The following is a 12,920-nucleotide window of genomic DNA, read 5'->3' as shown; positions in this document are numbered from 1 at the left end:
CTGCTGCCATTCAGTGAAGATGATACTGAGTTAGATGGACCAGTGGTAGCTTCCGATGTTCCTATCAGATCAGGGTTTGCCAACCTTGCATTCCCAGATGTCGTTCGACTACAATACCCATCACCCTCAGCCAGAATAGCTTCAGCCAAGGTTGAGAACCCCCAGATTAGATGAGGAATTGGAACGTCTGACCGGGCCGGATGCTTCTCGACTTCACTCACTCTAACCCATTAACAGGTGGCTGAAAAGTCCTTGCCAGTGGACTGTGCAGGAGCAGGATTTCACCCCATTTTCTCTTCCGCACCCCACTACCTTTGATTTGCCACGACCAAGAATATCTGCCGCAAAACAAACTAGACTCAGTCTTCAGCTTTTCATCTTCTATCATAAGCAGAAGTGCAGAAACCACCTGTCTTTATACACACATTTTTATGATGAATTAAAATGGATCATGAATGACCACAGGTATGAATTGCTTTTGAAATACAAACTGCAGTTGTACAAGGGGGTGCGGGTGGGGAAACCCTATAAATGTGCAGACTCGACACAGGGGCGTAGCAAGGGCCCCAGGACAAAAGGTAAAGATGGGCCCCCTCCCCATCTTCTTCTTCAGAGAGGGGGGAGGGAGGGAGCAGTTGCTCAGCAGCCCGGAGGGGGGGCGGGGGGGGGCTCCCTGATGGTACCAGGGACATTTTTCACCTCCTGTTCCCTGTTAGTGATGCCCCTGACTCCACATAAATATCAATCAATCAATCAATCAATCTTGATTATGATCATAGACCAGTACAAAGTATAAGGCGATTTACAAGTATGGTTAGAGGTGTGGCACAGCAGGGAAACGCTTGACTGACAAGCAGAAGGTTGCCGGTTCGAATCCCCACTGGTACTATATCAGACAGCAGCCATCTAGGAAGATGCTGAAAGGCATCATCTCAGACTGCGTGGGAGGAGGCAATGGTCAGCCCCTCCTGTATTCTACCAAAGTGATAGAAATGCAACAGCAGATACTAGGTGATGAAGCGATAAAACTGTAGAAGTATAAAGATCATAAAAGCTATTATATTAATAAAACAGTCACTGCATAGTCACAAAGCTGTTAGGCTGGTGGAGCACATGTCTTTCATGAGGCTGAATATTACATGGTCACTAAATATTGATCTGTATCCCAAAGAAAGACTTGTGTTCTCTTCACTCTGGTGGGAAATAAGGTGGTGAAGAGCTCTTCATTCTTGTCCTCTACAATTACAATCCATTTAGCCACATGGTTTCCCCTGCCTCATTGGGGGGAGCCCCCGGATTCCACCCGGATTGACGTGGATTTCAAATGTGCTTTTTACTCTAGATTTTACTCCGGATTTTACTCTGGATCCAATCACATGGGAGGGTAGAGAAGGAGGGTATACAAATCTGTCCAATCAATCAATCAATCATGCAAATTAGTTGTCTGTAATCTGCAAAATCTGCAAATCAGGCCACCTGGATTTGGGAAGCTTGAATATGGTAACCCTAAGTGGTACAGTCCTTCAGTTCCACACTGCCAAGATCAGAAGGGAATCAACAAAGGAAGCAGCGCAGAAAAAAGTGGGGTATTTTCTGGCTAAAGTGACTACAGCAGTCAACGACTTCTGTTTGAGAGAGTTAGCTAGGTCACATGATCCCCACCTGTGTAGGTGGAGCACCCAGCCAAGGTAAGAGAGCCAGGTGCACTCCTGAACCAGGGTTGTGTGAATTCCAAAAGCTAGGTAGAAGAAGAGGGGAGTGGTCAGATCTAGCTGTAGAATCTCTTGGGCGCAAGTGGCTTCATGAGTGTTTGACCCACCTAACAGCAAGCCAGTTGGTGGGGGCTAGAGACAGGGTCTTCTCGGTCTTCTCAGTGGTCTTCTCGGTTGTGGCCCCTCGGTTTGGAATGCCCTCCTGGAAGAGCTTTGCCATGCTCACTCCCTCAGTGTTTTAAAAACAACAACCACGATAACATATCTTTTAAAAGATGCTTTTTAATGTCTTATCTGCTGCTTATAGCTTGGTAGGTCCTTTAATTTTTTAGTTCTTAGTTTTAGGCGGTTTATTAATAACTTTTAATGTGAAACTTTAAAAATTTGTCATTTTAAATATGGTTTTAGCTTGATCTTTTCACTTCTTCAATTTTATTAATCTTTTACTTTAGATTATATCTATTTTACTAACTGAGCCACCCCAAGCAGAAGTGTACTGGAGGGGTAGGGCACAAATATAATTGATTGATTGATGCCAAAGAGGAAAGCTGAGAGGATGGCTGGACTTCCATTCAAGCCCCAAAGAGACTTCTAGTGGCCAAACAGACTTGAAATGGACTCTGCGGAACTTGGGTCTGGTCTCCCCTTCTGAACGTCTAAGGGAAGAAGATGGATGGTTTGATGGATGGCTTGATATCGGTAGAGAGCCTGTGTGAAGATGGCCATGACATCATCTTGCATCATCACGACCCGCTTCCGACATTCTTCTGCCCCCCCCCCCACCAGCTGCAGGTCGCCATAGGGACCGCGATAAACAATGACGCATCATCGGGCTTCAGTTGCCCACTCCCTAACCGACTTTCCAGCGGTTGAGGAGTACGGACAGCAGGCTCCTCTCACTGGAGAGATTGCCTGGTCTGCTCTCGCCAGAGAGAACATCTTCTTGTCCTTCTTGTTGTTGTTTTAGTTGTCCAGTGGACTTCTTTAGACGTTGACAGTCATCATGGCAGGTAGGAAATGGTGCCATCCAGGAGGAAAAAGAAAGGGAAGGTTGTGAGTTGGTGTCGATTCCTGGAGACCACAAAGCCATGTGGTTTTCTTGGTAGATTAAAGGAGGGACTCGGTGGCAATTCATTTGGATGGATTGTGCCCCGTGTCTGCTCTTGGGTCACATTTCCCTTGCTTTCCTTTATCTGACTTTATACCACACCTTCCCTTTCCAGTTTGTTCTACCTTCTGTCCAAAGAGGTTATCCCCTTTCCCCAGCCTTCTTATATAGTTCATTCTTATCTGGAATCATCGATGGCCCCTTCCAAAGTCTTACAGGCACGAGGCAAGGAAGTCAACAATCTAGATTTTGCCAGTAGGGGTGACCATGCATAACAGAGGAGGTAGGGGGCAGTCTTTCCTCAAACAGGGATGCCCAGATGTTGTTCACTGCAACTCCCAGCATCCCCAGCTGCAATGGCTTTCGGCTAGGGATTCTGGGCATTGTAGTCAACAACATCTGGGAATCCCTGTTTGAGGGAGGCAATGGTCATTGAAAGGGAGGCTACAGCAAGGCCTGTTTGAAGTACTCCATTTCCATTCAGAAAGAGGAGCGGAGTGCCCTCTAACTCTAACAGGGAGGGGGCTCTTTCTGCTGAAAAGACCCACAAAATCAGTCCCTGCTTGAGTGACTGCAGGCTTTTCAAAGAGCTTCTTGCAATGGCCCCACAGGAAAACATCTGCCATGGTGCTTATGTGACATATGAAGGGCACAGAAGGGGTGAATCTCCAAGGCTTAATGGAGAAAGTGGACCTAGAACTAGAATCAGAAAGGTGGGATGGGGGAGAAACTGGGGTAAGGGTTAATTCATGATGCAATAATTCATGCAGGACAGAAAGGACATCAGGGTTGAAAAAGGAAGATGAAAATTATTCAGAGTCATTAGTGAATGAATTACGTTTCTTGTCAGTCCTAATCAGAATCCTAATGAAGGGGAATGTAATAGGGGTGTGTTTGAACTAGTGTCCAGGACGGTGCTGAGTATCCAAAAGAATCGACTCCTGCTTGGGAGAGGCTTTCCATAGGTAGAATGGGTGCAAAGGGGTTCTTTCACTGGTTCTGCTTAATTTCCTCCCCGGTTCGCCTGGGAGGGCCTCTTTCCTCCCAGGGCTGCCCCTTCAGCTCAGGCTAACTGCCTCTCACTCTGGAATCCGATTCGAACCACAACATTCTCTGGCCTCCTGGAACCAAGAGTGCTCAGAGGGGAGCAGATTTCTCTGTGCTCTGCATCCCCCAGGTCCCAGGCAAAGTTCTTAGCATCTTCGCTTAAAGCAGGCCTGCTCAGCTTTGGCTCCCCAGCTCTTTTTGGACTACAACCCCCATAATCCCCAGCCAGCCACAGCGGCCAACAGCCAGGGATGATGGGAGCTGTAGGCCTACATCGACAGGAGGGCCAATGTTGAGCAGTTGGGGGAACCCCAGACCTTGGAGAGCGACTCTTTGCTGTTGCAGACCATAGCAGGGGAGAGACAAGTGCCCTGACTGTGGCAGCTGCATGCACATCATCCACCTCATCTGGCCTGCTCAAACTCAATGAGATGCAGGAGCCCCTCTGGAAGTCCTCCAGGACTAAGAGGCGGAGCGGGGCATGAGTGCCGCTAGTTCTCCACATCAGGGTTGTTGGGCTTCCTCACCTGAAGAGTGGGACAATACTCCGAGCGTCCCAGCAGGGAGGTGGGTGCCTCCTTCCAAGTGACTGAAGCCATGGGTTCAGAGGGAGGCCTCGGGGCAATTGGGTAGTTGCCTCTTCCCTTCCCATCAGCAAGGCATCAGTTGGGCCTCCTTTGCAGGGCTGTTGTAGGAATGACAGAAATCAAGGTGCCCCCCTTCCTTTTTCTTACAGATGAGTCGACTGAAAAGAGGCCGTCTGCTGGCTCTGCCTGTACGAGCGCGAGCTCGGCCGGGGAAGGAGGCGGTTCGCCCAGCAGCTTCCTCGAGACACCGACGGCGACCATTGGTTCCACCTCCATGTGGTCCTCGGTCTCTGACCTCTCCCTTCAATCCATCGAAGGGAGGGACAGCAGGGACCACAGAGACCCAGCAGAGGGAGATCTGCGGAAGCCGCAACGGGAGCACCAGCGGCCTGGCTCGCCGGCGGCATCCCCCTACCATCTCCCCGGACCCTTCTTTGGGCCGCTGGCCCCCAGCCGTCCCACTGCGGGCCCCATGGCCCAATTCTTTGGCCATCCATCCTTTGGCCAGCTGCGACCTCCAGAGCCGGAAGAGTTCCCACCATTCTTGCATAGGGTGAGGGAGGCTCCTGGCTACAGACATGCCACGCTTGCCCCCATCCCTCCTGCGGAGACAACATCTCTGGCCCAGCTTGCCCCCATCCCTCCTGCTGCAAGAACATCTCTGGCCCAGCCGGCCAGGGCGGACCCGGCGCGCAAGAGGAATCTGGTCCTGCTGGCCCACCGGCTGCAATCAGAAGGCAGCAGCACCACCGCTGCCGCTGGGGGGTTCCGCCCAGCCCCACCGGATCAGCCCAGGAGCGGCAAGCCGACGGACATTCGCCGTGCGTCCAGAGGTGAGTGCTGATGCTGGGAAAGGGGCGTCCTGCCGCCTAGGGCTCCCTGTGTCCTTCCCACGTGTCAGGCGCCATCCTTCTCCTGAGGCCATGGTCTTCGCAATATATTCTTCGGAGCCCTGATCTTCTCCAGGGAGGAAGAAGATCAAGAAGCATTCCCCGGCTCTTTGCCAAGAGGGCCAACAATTCTCCCCATAGACAGCTCTCTCACCACTGCCCCTCATCCCTGTAGCCATGGGGCTGCATTTCTAGAGTACGCCATCTGCTCCCACTCCACACAGGGGGGCACCTTTCCAGGCCTGGCCACAGGAACAGAGCATGCATTCTGAAACACAGCCCAGAGTTTTGGGAAATGTGCAAGAGCTGATCACTGGATGACTCAATGTCTGCCCTGATGTGCAATGTTTGAAAGCTGTCTTCGGATGAGAATTCCTGCTGCCCTCACCCCTTAGCCCACCCATCCGTGACTGCTCGAGCCCCCTAAGGAGTCAGCCCTGCCACCTTCCCACGCCCTCCCTCAGGACTGAAATCCACCACCTCCCCTTACCACACGGCAGGGCTGGCTCTGGATCAGATCCTGACCCATCCCCTGGTCATCCTCCGTCCTTCTCTTTCAGTCTTGATTCCTGCCACTGAGCAGACACTGGCCATCCAAATCAAGGAGCCTGCAACTCAGAAGGCAGAAGGCTTCAGCACCGGTGCTGCACGAAGAATGAAGATCCCAGAGTTGGGACCACACAGAGGTGGGTGTGCACCATTGGGGGGGAAGGACAGTCCCGTGACTGGCCCCACCAGCCCTTCGAGAACCTTGTGCTTGAACAAGAGTTGAAGAGTGGAGGTCTGATGTGGGTTGGGGGGGAATGCCACTCCCTCAGCATCTGTGCCTTGGGATGGGGGAAAGCTGCCCACAAAGAATGAGCCAGATGAAGTTACAGACTTGCTCTGTCTTTTCCCAAAAAACTGACTTCTCTTCTTCCTTTCTAGCAGGGACCCAGGAGCGCCACCCACCATCTCCTCCGCAGCTGCAGGGTCGAGGCCTGGCCAAGGGAGGAACAGCCCCGCCCACTGGGGAGATCCAGCTTCCAAATCGGAAGAAGCTCCTTGTTCCCAAGCAGGAGTTGCTTCCGGAATTCCTCTTCCCGCCTCCTCCACCAGAGCCCACCAAAGTGCTCGCAAAGGGAACGGCTTCCCACCTGGTAGCCCCAGGAGACAAGGGCACCCAATGTACCAAGCCAAGGGTGCAGCTCTTTGACTTTTTGCCGCCCATCTCCTTGGCGCCCAAAAAGACCAAGGACCGTACATATGGGGAGTTGGTGGGCAGGAAACTCCCAGCAGAGAACAACGGAAAGAGGGCAAGAGCAGCAGGGGCAGAGAGCGTGCCAGCACCCAAGGTGCCACGGGGAAGCCCAAAGGCTGAGGGGGAGGCGAGATCGGGAGAGACGGCCAAAGCACCCCTGGAGCAGAAGGAAGGGAGAACCGCACAGAAGATCCCCACTTGCCATCTGGAGCTGGCCGTCCAACCCCATCAGCCCACCAAACCAGCAGGTAGCATGCCAGGCCAGAAGCTGCTGAGAATGCCTCAGGTCCTGCCAGGAAGGGGGAAAGCACGGCTGCTACCACCTGAAGCCGAAGCTGGGGACACCAAGAGGCAGAAAGTGGGGGCAGAGTCCAGTGGATCCGCCCAGGCTGTGCCCCCGACTCCGAGGAGCAGCCTGGCCAGAATGATGCGGGACTCCGTGCAGGTATTCCATGCCCTGGGCCCCCCGGCAAAATCCAAGAGTGCAGAGGGACATCCCGGGCAGAGCGTGCCCCAAAAGACACCAGCGATGTCCATGGGAAGGCCACCATCGGGAAGCACAGCCGAGCCACCACCAAGGCCTTTGGCAGCCCTGCCAAGCAGACCAGCGGGGAAGGCACCGCCCAGCTCCATGGCCAGGCCAGCAGCCATGCCGATGGCCAACCTCCCCCCTAGCTCCCTGGCCCACCCACAATCAATGCCAGTGTGGAGGCCGCCGGGATCCCGTCCCTCCATGCTCCGGCCCTCCTCCCTGGCGCAGGCAAATAGCTTGCGGATGCACGGTCTTGCTGGGAGGACCTTTGGCCAGCCCCCGCCGGCCCCTCAACCACAGCCACAGCCTTGGGGTCCCACACCAACCCACCGACCCGTCCTCCCTGCCCACCAAGCCTCCACGGAGCATCCGGTCCTTCCACCTGGTCCCCAGCGCACGACAGCAGAGCAGGAGTTTAAGGGGGACACGTTCATCCCTTGGAGGACGCCCCCGGCCCACCTGGAAGTCTCCCGGCCCATGACGGAGGAGCAACGGCCCGTCCGGGAGCTGATGCGGCGGCGGGCTCAAAGAGCGAGGGAAGAGGCGGCTCAGTGGACATCAGCCGGCCGGAGGCAGTATTTCGTGGAGCGGGAGGAGGAAATGGACATCTCCCTTCAGTATGGCTACCCCTGGCGCCACTGAGAGGCAAGTCTCGTCTCTCGCTGGGTGTCCTCCTAAGCAGCAGGACTGGAGACGGCCTGCTGGGGAGAACTCTGACGGGCCCGTCTTCACCCTGTATATTACAGCTTCCCCCCTCCCATATGATCGCAAGTTATATCACTTCATTTTTAAAATCGGTAAATCTTAACATTTTACGTGTTGTCTTCTGGTGTTGATAATTTTAAAATGATGTTGTTTTAACATTAGTACAGATTGGGTTGAGGTATAGAGGTTAAGGCTAGAGTTCTGCATCTTCATTGATCAGAATATTTCTTTCTTTTGTATTTTGCTTAGGTCCTTTTGCGAAGAGCCAGACAAGCTGCCCCCAAGAAAGAGAAGCAAGCCACACGGGATGCCCCTCCCCTTGGCCTCCTGCGGAGGGGAGGGAGTTTGTCCCAGCCAGGCTCCGCTGGAGGCCCCAAAGGGACCTGATTGGCCCGTTCAGTTTGGGGGCCGGGGCTTGGGCCCTTGCTGGGTTCCCCCCCCCAGCTCTTCAGTTTGGGCTGAGCATCCGTGGAGGAAGGAGCTCTTCCATAGACCTTTTTCTTGGCCTGAACCGGAGCGGGCGGGGGGCGGGGTGTGCCCGAGGATGGGAAGAGTGGTATATTTTGGTGGGTAGCATCGACCTGCCGAGCGGCGGCTTCCCCGGACATCGGCGGTCATTTTAGCGGCCTGAGGGGGCATCGGCCTGCGGCTGGAGTGCGGCGGCATCGGCCCCGGGGCGGCATCTTCGGGGCTTGGGGCCTTTGGTTTGTCCGGGTTGGGCCTTCCTGGCCTGGGGCGTATTGGGCAGCCTAACTGGGCGGGACTGGTGGTTGCTCTGATTGGTGGCACCTATTTGGGGCCCTGCCGCTCCCTGCGGTTGGGTGGGGGTGTTGGTTGGCCTTGGGGTTACTGGCATTTTTTGTGACCTTCTTCTCTTCCGTTGGCTTCTTTGGGGGGTCGGAGTGGGGGTCTCTCAGGAGGGCAGCGAGTGGCTCTCTGGGCGCTCTTCTCTCCACGCCCGTCGTGTTCTTTTGCCCGTGGGGTTTTCGGGGTTGTTTTTGGTGGCATTGGGGGTTGGTGATTCTGGGCCCCTGCAATTCGCCCACATGCCTAGGAAAGCCAAGGAGAAAACCGGTGGTCAGCCTATCAGGGGGCCAAGCGGCCTGCACCTCCAGCTTCTTCCTCTGATGAGGATGATGGGGAGATGGTTCTAATTAGGGGCCTGATCAACAGAATGGAAGCTCTGGAGAAGGCCAAGGCTTCCATTCTGTTGGAAGCAAGGGGGCTGGCCCGTCTGGAGCGCCGAAGGAAGTTCATCGACGCACGCGTGGTGCTGCTGGAACACAGTTACGAAAATCTCTCTCTGACAGGTTAGGAGCTCTTGAAAAGGGCGAGGGCCCGCCCGGCCCAGTGCTGCCTGCAGAGCCGGCTGATCCTGTGTTGCCAGTGCCTGGCGTTCCTGTTCCTGCGATGCCTTCTCCTGCGGTTCCGGAATCCCAGCTGCCATTGGATCAACCCCCTGTGGATCCATCTTTGCCTCCGTCCCCGGGTGAGCCTATTGCACCGACGCCACCCGGCGGCACCGGCCAGTGGCCCTCTGGACCCTGGCCGATGCCTGCCATGGGTGGATGGGGACCTGCCCCATTTGGGGCACCTTACACACAGCCTTGGGGCATGGGTCCTCCGTTGGGTTTTCCGGTGATCACTGCAGGGCTCCAAGGGGCGGCAGAGCAGGTGTGGCTGGGTAACAGGCCGGCTTTGGCCCCTGGAGGGGGCGGCTCTGCAACTCCGCCGACAGCAATCTCAGGTGCAGGGGGGACCTCTGTGTTTTATCCCATGGGAATTTTGCCTTCCCCCCATGGTGCTATGGGTCTGCCCTTGGGTGACCATCTGCTCCCGGCTACCCGGGAGAAGATCCTCAAGGGCGAATATGTGGCTATATTTAGCCTTTTCTTTCGGGAACCGGCAGTCAAGCATAAGGAGGGAGAGTCGTGTAAGGAGCATGAAGCCGCGAAACGCAAGCCTTGCGGCGTTACCTGGATCTTGGGCCCTTTCCGGAGGGCTGCCTTTTTGTGCACGAGGACAAGGCAAACCCCTCACCCAGTATCAGTTCCTGGCAGTTACACAAAGGGCCTTGACTTTGGCCGGGGTTCCCTTGGAGGGACTTACACTGCACTCCTTACGGATTGGGGCTGCCACCACGGCTGCTCGCATGGGGCTGAGAGTGGACGTCGTTCAAAGGAGAGGGCGATGGAAGTCCTCGGTGGTGTGGCGCTACGTGTGCTGAATGGAAGGTGGCAGTGCCCACTCTGACCTTTTGTTTTCTTGGCAGGTGCTGGCGGATCGGCGGCTCCTGTTCGGGTCCTGGTTTGCGGCCATTCGTCGGTCTTTGGGGCCTTCAAGAGGGCCAGCTCCTCCCATTGGGGCGCCCAGTTGGGTTTTGGGAAGCGTGCTTCTGTTTCTTGGTTGGGTAGGAGGGGCATGTTATGGAGCCAGTTGCTCCCTGCCATTTGGGATGATTGAGCTAGGTTCCCTGGGCCTGATGTCATTGTGGTTCGCTTGGGGGGAAATGATTTGGGCGGGCGGGCTGGTCTCTCTCTTATTATTATTACTATTTCCCTGCCCCAGCTCTTCCGTTTGGGCCGAGCATCCCCCTCCCTCCCTTCCCTGGAGCAGAGCGGGTCTAGTGACTGGTCGCCCTTCTGGGGCCGAGTAGGAATTTTTGGCTCTCAACGCATTGGCCACTGTTGGGAGTTTTTTCGCCTACTCCGTTCTGCGTTGGGGGTTTGAGTTAGAATTAGGCTGGTCACATTGGTATTATGGGTTATTAAGGGTTATTATCGGTTATTATTGTTATTGGTGAATAAAGTTGTGGCCCTTTTCACCCAAACTATGTCTCTGTGTCTTTGGGGGGCTGGGGACAAGCCACGTTGCTCTGCAGCTGCCAGGGTCCTGGCGTCTGGATGGAGCTCTCCTTTTCAGTTCATTGGATAGCACCAGTTAGCACTCATCCCTATGGATGAGGCCATCAGTGATTAACTAGCCAACTAATTGGATTGGCTTCTAAACAAAGCTCTTGTACATTTGTGGTAGTCTTTTTTTAATTCTTAAATTCAATTGACCAGAGAAAAACTGCATTTAATTTCAGATTACTTTACTCCACTGCTTCCCTTTATCTACTCCCCCCACCCCCCGCCCTCAGTTTGCCTTGAAGCAATCATTCAAAACTTTTTGGTAGAAAATATGCTGGACACCCACACGATATAGAAGCCAGAGAGATTCAGGTTAAATTTGATGCTCAGAATTGACAGGGTTGCCACTTTTCCGTTATCATACGTTTTCTTTGGACTTTACTTAGAAAGGACATATGGTCAGATCAGATAACTATGATGATAAGATGGTATTTTATTCGTGGATAATAAGTATATAGTAAGTTTGGAGATGCAGACTATTCTTTTGATTTTATACTATTCTTATTTTCTTTTTCCTTACTTTTTACTCTTTGCATTCTGAAAACCAATCCAATCTATTTTACAAAAAAGAGAGAGAAAGAAACTGTCATGACCTGGATGGGGTTTTTTCCCCCATTGGGGGGAGAGGTGGAGAGTTCAGGGGATGATGAGCCAGGGTGGGAGGTCCCTACAACCCAGACCTCCGGTGACCAGGCTCTGCCAGGACTCCCACAGCAGGACAACCAGAGCCAGAAGCCCCCACCAAGACCCAAGGATACAGCCCTTCCTTCACTCTCGGACTCGGGCGATTCCCCAGAGGATTGGTCAGCCCCATTCGAGGTCCCCAGCCCCACAAGAACTAGCACTGGGGAAACTGGGCAAGGTCCCTTCAAGCAACGGAGCTATCCCCAGGGGAGAGGAGGGGCCAATCCACTCTATCTGGGCAGCATTCAGAAGCGCTCCCCTTATGTTGCTTTAATAACCAGCTCTTCTAGGACCATGTTTGGGGCTAGCCAAGGTCCTGAAGCGTTTGCCCTCGGAGCTGTCCAATGGATAGCACTATAGCAATAGCACTTACATTTATATACCGCTCTATAGCTAGAAGCTCTCTAAGCGATTTACAGTGATTTAGCATATTGCCCCCCAACATTCTGGGTACTCATTTTACCGACCTCGGAAGGATGGAAGGCTGAGTCAACCTTGAGCCCCTGGTCAGGATCGAACTTGTAACCTTCTGGTTACAGGGCAGCAGTTTTACCACTGCGCCACCAGGGGCTGTTGAGGGGCTACCAGATGCACATTGTCTGTATCTGCTCATGCAACCATCAATAGCAAATTAAATACATCTAAGGAATCCCTGCCATGCCGGAGACCCCGCCTCAGGAGAGAAATTCCCTCCAGAGATGCCAATGGATTGGGGCCTGAGGGGACATTTATACCAATAAGCCAGGAGAGGGTCTGGGCCAGTGGGGTAAAAAGGGGGGCCAGGGAGATCGTGGAGGTTGCTGCGGTGGGTGAGAGCGCAGAAGGGAGAAGATCAAACCCACCCAGTGGAGAAGCCAGGAGAGCTTGAGCAGAGGCAGAGCAGAGGCTGATATCACTCGAAGAGGGTCAAGCAGCCAAGAGAGGAGCTGGGGAAGCGATTCTCCTGGGCTGGGTCCCAGGAGGGGCTACCAGATGCACATTGTCTGTATCTGCTCATGCAACCATCAATAGCAAATGAAATACATCTACATCACCCATTTATTCTACTTACTGGATGTCAATCAGGTGCTTTCTTTTTGGTCCCACTCATTTTTGTCTCTGTCTGCTTGTTCCAGCCTCACACTGACTTCACCAAGCTACTGGGTTTTCTCAAATGATTTTGAGCTTCTGTCCCTGAGTGGATAGATGGTGGCCATAGCAGATGACGTTGAGAAAGATTGGTGCGGAGGTGGGGTGTGTGGAGAGGAAGATGGGGAGAGGGAGAGGTTTGGAGCCTGGTGGAAGGAGCCCACACTTCTCATTACCCCCAGCAAGAGCTGTGGAAACAGACACCATTTCCCAAACCGAATGCTCAGAGTGAACTAAGCTTGCATCCTGTGGCAGGGAGTTCCATACGGTGGGTGCTGTCGCAGAAAAAGTGGTGCTGTCTCACATGGCCCTCTCAAGCGAATCTCAGAAAGCAAAGGAGCATGTCAAAGGGACAAAGGAGCATGTCAAAGGGGC

General features: G+C 53.8%; 1 protein-coding gene across 2 annotated transcripts; it reads left to right on the top strand.

Moving 5' to 3' along the window:
- The first annotated feature begins 2,164 nt into the window (after window positions 1–2,164).
- On the top strand, window positions 2,165–10,651 carry LOC128334312 (nascent polypeptide-associated complex subunit alpha, muscle-specific form-like). 2 transcript variants are annotated; one of them, XM_053270977.1, is made up of 6 exons: window positions 2,165–2,722; window positions 4,604–5,287; window positions 5,905–6,030; window positions 6,272–7,761; window positions 8,071–9,310; window positions 10,094–10,651. In XM_053270977.1, exons 1-4 carry the CDS (start codon window positions 2,716–2,718, stop codon window positions 7,756–7,758), a joined length of 2,304 nt encoding a protein of 767 aa, XP_053126952.1. In that variant the 5' UTR covers window positions 2,165–2,715; the 3' UTR covers window positions 7,759–7,761; window positions 8,071–9,310; window positions 10,094–10,651. The 2 variants fall into 2 exon arrangements, with proteins under 2 accessions (XP_053126952.1, XP_053126953.1); XM_053270978.1 differs by having other exon boundaries at window positions 2,166–2,722; window positions 6,275–7,761.
- Window positions 10,652–12,920: the final 2,269 nt, after the last annotated feature.

The sequence above is a fragment of the Hemicordylus capensis genome, chromosome 9 (genome assembly GCF_027244095.1).
Source record: "Hemicordylus capensis ecotype Gifberg chromosome 9, rHemCap1.1.pri, whole genome shotgun sequence".
Classification (NCBI taxonomy): Eukaryota; Metazoa; Chordata; class Lepidosauria; order Squamata; family Cordylidae; genus Hemicordylus; species Hemicordylus capensis.
Note: the sequence above shows the minus strand (reverse complement) of the source record. Positions and strands in the feature narration are given on the sequence as shown.

What these genes read in the sequence shown, in the direction of transcription:
- LOC128334312 (XM_053270977.1), top strand. An exon ending in CATTCGCCGTGCGTCCAGAG is followed by an intron (nt 5,288 to 5,904) that starts GTGAGTGCTGAT and finishes CTTCTCTTTCAG; the next exon opens with TCTTGATTCCTGCCACTGAG. An exon ending in AGAGTTGGGACCACACAGAG is followed by an intron (nt 6,031 to 6,271) that starts GTGGGTGTGCAC and finishes CTTCCTTTCTAG; the next exon opens with CAGGGACCCAGGAGCGCCAC.